Below are 9,062 nucleotides of genomic sequence, written 5' to 3'. Positions count from 1 at the left end.
GTGAGGCGATAACTCCGCCCCCGTGCTCGATAGATCGCGAGACTTCGGGGAGGCTTTCCTCTTTCGTCTAGGCCGCCGACATGGTAGGTGGTTCGTGAGGATGGTCCGCGTAGTCGTAGTCTCAACCCGCGAGCTTTACTCACCAAGCACTCCAGCCATCTACTCCCGAGCTTGCCCTGGTCTTCTAAGGCTGCGCAAGGCCAGCCGCGGGGCGGAGTGGCCGGCATGGGCCCGGAGCAGGGCGGGGAAGCTAGGGCCGCGTGTTCATCCAGGAACTTGGATTCTCGAGACACGCGGGCCGGGGCGCCCGGGCTCTTCCCTGATGAGGCCGCACGGTTCCAGGCGTGGCTTGTAACCTCAGTTTTGCTGACGGCGCCACGGAGCAAACCCCTAGGCTTGCGGGTCCCTCACAGACTGGCACGCTTTCGCCCCCTGCCCCGCTTCTCTTCGGCCTTCTCATTAAGTACCTTTTCCCATACAGCCATCCAGACTAAGGAAGACCCGGAAACTTAGGGGCCACGTGAGCCACGGCCACGGCCGCATCGGTAAGTGCTGTTTCCCCATTCTGGTCGACCTTGGACTGTCCCTGCCGGCTGCTTGCTTGTCAGTAGGTAGCTAAGTGAAGTGGGTTTGTCAGAGCTCATGCGGTCGAGTTGGATTGAACTGGATCATTAGCTGTTGGCTTTTTATTTGAGAATCTTCTGTGCTCCTGTTACAGAGAATGAGTTGGGGGGTTGGAAATGGAACGAGACCCAGTATTGAATTGGTTGAAGGCATGAAGTACTGTGTTAGTGTTATGTGGAACACTGCAAAGTGATATTTATCCCAAGAGTCTTGAAGGAGCAACATTGCTGGAAGAGATATTAAACAAAGGCCCAGAAGTATGGGGAAATGCTTTTGCTACAATAATATTGACGGGTTGGAGAAGGCTATTTTAGCCATGTAGCTATGTGTTCCTGCAGGCAAACACCGGAAACACCCGGGAGGCCGAGGTAATGCTGGTGGCATGCATCATCATAGGATCAACTTCGACAAATAGTGAGTGGTTTTCACACTGTCCTACTGACACTACTAGTTTGGGATTTAGGGGTAGAGGGTAGGTAAAGAAAGACTTCAGCGGGAAGCAAGTCTCACTACTCACGAACCTTGTCTATTGCTGGTTTTTCTCTAGTTTATGTTTGATGTGAGCTGAACTTGTCATCACTTGTCGAGGCTAGAGTCACGCTTGGGTATCCACTGTTGCCTTAGTGTGCTAGAGTCCTCGAAGAGTAACTGCTGACCTTATTCACTGGCTGTGGCCCTTATGGCATAGTCAGTCACCAGGTTAGTGACATGCATCAGGTCGACTTACACAGCCTTTAGATCTGTTTATGCCCACAGTTTATCGGGGTGGTATTAAAACTACTTGTTAGGAGTCTGGTGTGATAGGAGGGTGTAGAAGCTCTCAAGTGACCTGAATTCTAGTGTTAAGATTTGTTTTACTCGACAAGTGGAGTTCCTGCTAGGTTGGTGTTCTGCACAAGTGAACAGTGTACACTGAAATGGAGGGAAATGGACTGTGAAGATGGAAAACATAGCTCAGTTGGAGTGAGGTAATGAACATGGTTGCCTTGTTTTCCCAGTCACCCAGGGTACTTTGGGAAAGTTGGTATGAGGCATTACCACTTAAAGAGGAACCAGAGTTTCTGCCCGACTGTCAATCTTGATAAATTGTGGACCTTGGTTAGTGAGCAGACACGAGTAAATGCTGCCAAGAACAAGACAGGAGCTGCTCCTATCATCGATGTGGTTCGATCAGTAAGTGACTATTTTTACCTTTTATGTGCCTTTCAAAATTCTGCATAATATACACCCAGCTACCTACTAGACAGTCCATTCAGTAGAACTTCCATGGGTAGGCACTGAACAGAACTGAACTCTTGTTCAGTTGTGATCATGTAAAACCTTTGAAGAGTGATACTTTACTCTGCTTCATTTACTTCATTTTTCACTTGAATTTTTATCTGATCAGATATCTTATTCCTACTGTCAATACCCTGGTTTCCCATCCGAACGTAAGTAGTAATTTACTTTAGCTGGCTCTGGTCTGTTTTACACAAGACTACAATGAGGCACAGCCCTTCACCCTTCATGTTCTAATAAAATACAGTCCTAATATGTTCAGTTGATATTTAAGGCCAAACATTATCTGAAGAGATCCCACCCTGCACCCCAAAAAGGCATTTTTGTATATTATTAGGAGTCTGGTCCTTGTGTTCCTTACCCTCCATGGATATGGAGGTAGTCAGAACCCTGAGGAGACTTTGAGTAAAGTTAAAATTGCCTTTCTCAGCCTGTTCTTTGAGCAGTTCTGATGACCCTGGCTTCTTGGGACATTATTAGAAATGTGATTTTTTCCTTTTTTGCTTATCAAGTGGTAATTGAATAGGAAAAGGGGGTTTGAGCTCTGTCCGAGACTAGAGTCACATCCCGACAGCTTTTGTCCTGGTGTGCTAGAGTACTCGGATAGAACCTGCTGGTCTTGATTCACTGGCGAGGGCAATCGGTGCCCCCGTGAGTGCCCAGATCAGAAACATGCCTTCCCTGGCTCCTAGATGGAGTGGATTGACAGGACTCTTTCTTTATACTCTTGGTGACTGCCGTGGTGCATTATAAACCCTTTTCTCTGTTTTTCTAGGGTTACTACAAAGTTCTGGGGAAAGGAAAGCTCCCAAAGCAGCCTGTCATCGTGAAGGCCAAATTCTTCAGTAGAAGAGCTGAGGAGAAGATTAAGAGTGTAGGTGGGGCTTGTGTCCTGGTGGCTTGAAGCCACATGCTGGGAAATTTATTAAATGTTAAGTGCTTTTCTCTTCTGGTTTGAGTGTAGGTTCTTTTGCATTTCTATCTCCCTACCTGTACATAAACCCACCTAATAGATTCTAGAGTACGGGTATTAGGACCTGGGTTCCTCTGCCAACTCCCCTCAAAGTACAAAGAGGTAACACCAGCACTTACAGGCCTTGGCTGGTTACATAATTTGAAGCTTCTCACTCAGTGTGGATACCTGTTGATAAGGAAACTTTATCTGATTGTTGAAAGGTCTCCTAGAATTGTATGTTCTGAATTTACAGTGAGTGGGAGAATGTGCCTTTAACTGTTCCATGGAGCTCAGGGAGCAGAAACTCGGTTATGATGTGGAACGTTCTTTACGTAACAAGATCTCTGGGTCACCTTGGAAACATGGGACAGTGATGGGAGTGGCTCTTGGGAACTTACTTTCTACACCTGACTTATTTCTCTCAAACCAAACTGTTGGAATGGGGCAACATGCCAGGGCTTTATAAGAGTGGTTTGTGTGTGCTTAGTCGTATCCCACATTTAGCGATCCCATGGACTGTGGCCCTCCTCTGTCTGTGGAATTTTCCAGGCAAGAATGCTGGAGTGGGTTGCCAGTTCCTACTCCAGGAGATCTGTACAACCCAGGGAAGTTACTCATGTCTCTTGCATTGGCAGGTGGATTCTTCACCACTGCACCACCTGGGAACCCCATCCATGGTTTGGATTCTAGAAATCAGTTGTCAGAACTCAAAGATCCTTGTGCATAGGAATCTTAAACTTTAAAGAGATACATCATGAAATGCTAATAATTTTCCTTCTGGTTTGAAGTGTGTCTTGTAGAGAAATTAGAGGGATGCTAAAGGGCTTCCCTGGTGGCTCAGACAATCTGACTGCAATACAGGAGACCAGGTTTGATCCCTGGGTTGGGAAGATCCCCTGTAGGAGGAAACGGCACCTCACTCCAGTATCTTGTCTGGAGAATCCCACGAGCAGAGGAGCCTGGCGGGCTACAGCCATAGGGTCACAAAGAGTCAGACACGCCTGAGCGAGTAACACTTAAGACAGAAACCAGAATCAGGTTTTCTAGAGTTTTGTATCTCCTGCAAAACCAAGATTACCAATGCTTGTGTGCCGACAGGACCCTCTTAATATTACAGTACGTTATAATTTGCTATAGTTTGTTTCCCAGGATTTTGAAGGTGTTTTTGACCCATCATAAAACGTGGGGTAGAAACGTGACCAAAAGAATAGTTAAGGTGGCACTTAAGCTTACTAAAACTGTACTTAAAGGTTTAGTCTGGTACAGGGTTGTATTGCTCTGTGGGGTCATAAATGGGCCGGGAACCATGACTTTCTGTGGGACTAGTTTGTCATGACAGCCTTTACAGGATATTGGGGATGATCAAGTGTAAAGAAGCACAGTGGAGGAAATGTGATTGATTTATATAATGGAGAGTTAATGGTCAGGAAGGCACTTGGTTGGACAAGCTAATAACTTATTGACATAACATATTGGTACTGATGGGGAAAGGTAACAGTGGGTTTTAATGTCGTGGAGGCCTTAAAATATGGAAACTTTGATTTCTACTAGACACTGAAGGTATAGAAAAGTGTCTTAGGATTCAGGCCGGATTTGAAATTTGGATAGCTGTGTGACTTCTTAAAGGGTACTGAGCACACACGCACCTACCTTGGAGTATTGTGTGGATTAAGCAAAATAGAAAGCATTTACTAAACTTCTGTGCTCAGTTATTGGTACGGAACATATAAGTAAACTATTACTGTCACCCAGGTGACAAGTCAGTTAACCTTGGTGTGATTGAGTCAGTGGGATCTAACCACAAAGAAGAGCAAATGTGCATTTAGGAAACCCAGTTTGGGAAGGTTAGGCAAGTTGGGAGGTGCTGTGTGGGAGATGAGCCTGGAGCAAACAGGTACTCTGGCCAGGCTGTGACTTAGCTGAGGGGTACAGCGGAAGGTAGGAGGCAGGACCATGAGGATGGAAGACAAGTCGGATTCAGAAGACATAAGGAGATAGATAAGACTTGTGACTGATAGGGGTGGGGCTGGCAGCAAAATACGGTTTGGGGAGGACAGATTTGTCAGTAGTCTATGGCTAGCTTCTTTCCCAGTTTCATTGCTAGTATCTTGGAGCATAACTGTCCTGAAACTAGGTGGGATCATGCTCATCCCAGTCCTGTATAGAGGTGCTCCTGTTGGGTACACTAAATATGAGTCAGTACAGCCATTCTAAATAGGGAGAGTTCCTCAAATACCATGCCATCCCATCTCCAGGCCTGGAGAATACAGCTACTGATGAGTGTGAGCTGCTCTGTGCCTCTTGCTCGCCATTGTCTACAGTTAAGGTAACCAAGGAGGTCCTCTGATTGCTCGTAATACTGCCAAAGGAAGTAGTGTGACTGGTGGAAAAACAAACATGCCCCAAGACAAAAGAGCGACCTAGTGCTCCCTGCAAGGAGATCCAACCAGTCCATTCTAAAGGAAATCAGTCCTGAAAATTCATTGGAAGGACTGATGCTGAAGCTGAAACTCCAGTACTTTGGCCACCTCATGAGAAGAACCGCCTCATTGGAACAGACCCTGATGCTGGGAAAGACTGAAGACAGGAGAAGGGGATGACAAAGGATGAGATGGTTGGATGGCATCACCAACTCGATGGATATGAGTTTGAGTAGGCTCCGAGAGCTGGTGATGTGTCCAACTCCAGGGAAGCGTGGCATGCTGCAGTCCATGGGGTCGCAGATTCCGACATGACTGAGCACTCTCACACCTAGAACGACCACTTAAGCTTGTTGTATAGCACCAAAGGCATTACGTATGTTTTGATTTCAAAGTGAAAGGTGCCAAAACATAAAATAGAGCGAATGCATAGGAAAAGTTCCTGGACGAGCCTGCCAAACTTGCATTAGCCTGTCCCATAGGCTCAGGCCCATACTGCCACTATTTCCAATGGCCAGAAGGTGCACGTTGATGTTCTAATACACTGGGAGCAGAGCTTTTTAATCAGATATCCCCCGAACTCGGTGGTCAGCCTTTTGCCCTTTAAAATAATTGTGGGAAGTATTACATTAACAGCTAAATATACCATAATTTATAAAAGTTCTCGTCAAAACCTTAGGATTTAAATTCTCAAGTCAAGTAAACATTGCTACTAGCCCAGTAGCAGCCAGCCCATGGGATGAAAACCAACCAAAAGCGTGCACCACGGGCGGGGGAATGCCGCGGTTCTGGGAACTGGACCCAGGCAGAGCTTGGCGCTCTAGCGGCGGTGATCCGAGCCGCTTCCGCAGGGTGGGAGGCTCGGGTTTCGGCGTCACTTTGACCTCCCACACCGTAGCCGGAAGTACATCAAGAGTCGGCTCCGCCATTTCCGGCAGTGGGCGGGGCTGGCCCGTGGCGCTCGGGCTAGGCGGGAGGTTTAATTCGACCTGGCACGACGTGTGGCCTGGGGTCAAAGCTGAGTTCACAACCCTCGCTGCACTGCGGTTCCGCTTTGGCCGTGCAGAACGGGAATTGTGGCCTTTCTGTGTGCCTCCAAGATGAGAATTCCAGATTTTTTTAGAATTAAGTTGTCATTAAAAGATGAGTATTCGAGGTACATTCGGCTAAAAAAAATGGTTGTATGCGCATAGAAAAGTTCTGGAAGAACATAGAGATTGCCTAATGAGTTGTGGGAGGGGAAAGTGTATGTTTCATTTCTGGTTCTGTTTTGCAGCCCAGTTTACCTTTGATTTTCCACTTAAAGTTGGCTTTAAAAAATACACTATTTACCTATCTTTATAAGTCAGTCATTTGGGGTACAAGGTGAATTACAAGGCTATTTACAAAATAAAGGATGTTATTTTTAACAAAATTTAAACTTGAGTTGTGATATAATTAGTTATCTTGGCGTTCTAATTCCACAAACCAGTGTAAACTACAGTTACTTTCCAAGGGCATTCCAAAATACTGTCTTTAAAAAGAAGCCCAGCCTTTTCATTTCAACACTGTTCCCCAAAGCATGTATAGTAACTTACTGAAAAGAGCATTTAGAAAGATGTAATAGCGCAACCTGCCTGGCTCTCAAAGTTACCTAACTACAGGAGAAAATCCAGGGGCCTTTCTTAACTACAGAATGGCGGTGGGCTGACAGTTTGGCTTCTGGTAGAGGAGGCAGCATTGCCCTGCCCCTGAGCAATCTCCCAGAAAGGCACTAAGGACACTTGTTTTCAGCAGTGGTGATACCATCCTCTACAGGGGCATTTTGTAAACGTTTGGGAGCATTTGTGGTCACAATCATGGAAAGGAAGCAATCAGAGATGCTTGATGTCATGCAATGTATAGGTCCAGTTCAGTTCAGTCGCTCAGTCGTGTCCAACTCTTTGTGACCCCATGAATTGCAGCACGCCAGGCCTCCCTGTCCATCACCAACTCCTGGAGTTCACCCAAACTCATGTCCATCGAGTCAGTGATGCCATCCAGCCATCTCATCCTCTGTTGTCCCCTTCTCCTCCTGCCCCCAATCCTTCCAGCATCAGAGTCTTTTCCAGTGAGTCAACTCTTCACGTGAGGTGGCCAAAGTACTGGAGTTTCAGCTTTAGCATCAGTCCTCCCAAAGAACACCCAGGACTGATCTCCTTTAGAATGGACTGGTTGGATCTCCTTGCAGTCCAAGGACTCTCAAGAGTCTTCTCCAACACCACAGTTCAAAAGCATCAATTCTTCGGTGCTCAGCTTTCTTCACAGTCCAACTCTCACATCCATACATGACCACTGGAAAAACCATAGCCTTGACTAGATGGACCTTTGTTGGGCAAAGTAATGTCTCTGCTTTTGAATATGCCATCTAGGTTGGTCATAACTTTCCCTCCAAGGAGTAAGCATCTTTTAATTTCATGGCTGCAATCACCATCTGCGGTGATCTTGGAGCCCCCCAAAATAAAGACTGACACTGTTTCCACTGTTTCCCCATCTGTTTCCCATGAAGTGATGGGACCAGATGCCATGATCTTCGTTATCTGAATGTTGAGCTTTAAGCCAACTTTTTCACTCTCCTCCTTCTCTTTCATCAAGAGGCTTTTAGTTCCTCTTCATTTTCTGCCATAAGGGTGGTGTCATCTGCCTATCTGAGGTTATTGATAGTTCTCCCGGCAATCTTGATTCCAGCTTGTGCTTCTTCCAGCCCAGCATTTCTCATGATGTACTCTGCATATAAGTTAAATAAGCAGGGTGACAATATACAGCCTTGACATACTCCTTTTCCTATTTGAAACCAGTCTGTTGTTCCATGTCCAGTTCTAACTGTTGCTTCCTGATCTGCATATAGGTTTCTCAAGAGGCAGGTCAGGTGGTCTGGTATTCCCATCTCTTGAAGAATTTTCCACAGTTTATTGTGATCCACACAGTCAAAGGCTTTGGCATAGTCAATAAAGCAGAAATATGATCCAGCAGATGTTGGCAATTTGATCTCTGGTTCCTCTGCCTTTTCGAAAACCAGCTTGAACATCTGGAAGTTCACAGTTCACGTATAGCTGAAGCCTGGCTTGGAGAATTTTCAGCATTACTTTACTAGCATGTTTGAGATGAGTGCAATTGTGCGGTAATTTGAGCATTCTTTGGCATTGCCTTTCTTTGGGATTGGAATGAAAACTGACCTTTTCTAGTCCTGTGGCCACTGCTGAGTTTTCCAAATTTGCTGGCATATTGAGTGCAGCACTTTCACAGCATCATCTTCCAGGATTTGAAATAGCTCAACTGGAATTCCATCACCTCCACTAGCTTTGTTCATAGTGATGCTTTCTAAGGCCCACTTGACTTCACATTCCAGGATGCTTGGCTCTAGATGAGTGATCACACCATCGTGATTATCTTGGTCGTGAAGATCTTTTTTGTACAGTTCTTCTGTGACTTCTTGCCACCTCTTCTTAATATCTTCTGCTTCTGTTAGGTCCATACCATTTCTGTCCTTTATCGAGCCCATCTTTGCATGAAATGTTCCCTTGGTATGCAATGTATAGGTTGATTCAAAACACAAAATCTAGCTTAGAACCCACCTAATTTCATTTCACACAATCAAAAAGATGTTTGTTTTTGTTTTTTGTAGTTATCATAAGCTTAGCAGTGTTTTGGGATTCCAACTATTGTTTAAATCCAGGAAACTCATAGTGCATTTGGTTCAGAATATTGCCTAAAACTTCATTTCAGAAAACTCTTAGCAGTAGTTAACACCTACTTACTAGTATCTG

At 45.6% G+C, this 9,062-nt stretch overlaps 2 protein-coding genes and 2 non-coding genes across 4 annotated transcripts in view; 3 read left to right on the top strand and 1 right to left on the bottom strand.

Annotated features, from left to right (window-relative positions):
* TRIM66 (tripartite motif containing 66) overlaps nt 1–492 on the bottom strand; it is a 63,241-nt gene extending 62,749 nt beyond the window's left edge. Inside the window, exon 1 of the mRNA XM_060399936.1 lies at nt 144–492. The gene's annotated coding sequence lies outside the window, so the exon portion shown is untranslated. The remainder of the gene's footprint in view (nt 1–143) is intronic.
* RPL27A (ribosomal protein L27a) lies at nt 58–2,847 on the top strand. Its single transcript, XM_004023015.5, has 5 exons — nt 58–83; nt 482–545; nt 963–1,038; nt 1,623–1,797; nt 2,678–2,847. The coding sequence occupies exons 1-5, from the start codon at nt 81–83 to the stop codon at nt 2,804–2,806; spliced, it is 447 nt and encodes a 148-aa protein (XP_004023064.1). The 5' UTR covers nt 58–80; the 3' UTR covers nt 2,807–2,847.
* LOC114118580 (small nucleolar RNA SNORA3/SNORA45 family) lies at nt 1,207–1,336 on the top strand. The gene has a single exon (XR_003591822.1). It is a non-coding gene; the product is annotated as a small nucleolar RNA SNORA3/SNORA45 family (small nucleolar RNA).
* On the top strand, nt 2,450–2,578 carry LOC114118581 (small nucleolar RNA SNORA3/SNORA45 family). The gene has a single exon (XR_003591823.1). It is a non-coding gene; the product is annotated as a small nucleolar RNA SNORA3/SNORA45 family (small nucleolar RNA).
* Nucleotides 2,848–9,062: the final 6,215 nt, after the last annotated feature.

This window comes from Ovis aries, chromosome 15 (genome assembly GCF_016772045.2).
Source record: "Ovis aries strain OAR_USU_Benz2616 breed Rambouillet chromosome 15, ARS-UI_Ramb_v3.0, whole genome shotgun sequence".
Classification (NCBI taxonomy): Eukaryota; Metazoa; Chordata; class Mammalia; order Artiodactyla; family Bovidae; genus Ovis; species Ovis aries.
Note: the sequence above shows the minus strand (reverse complement) of the source record. Positions and strands in the feature narration are given on the sequence as shown.

What these genes read in the sequence shown, in the direction of transcription:
- RPL27A (XM_004023015.5), top strand. An exon ending in AGGATCAACTTCGACAAATA is followed by an intron (nt 1,039 to 1,622) that starts GTGAGTGGTTTT and finishes TTGTTTTCCCAG; the next exon opens with TCACCCAGGGTACTTTGGGA. An exon ending in TCATCGATGTGGTTCGATCA is followed by an intron (nt 1,798 to 2,677) that starts GTAAGTGACTAT and finishes CTGTTTTTCTAG; the next exon opens with GGTTACTACAAAGTTCTGGG.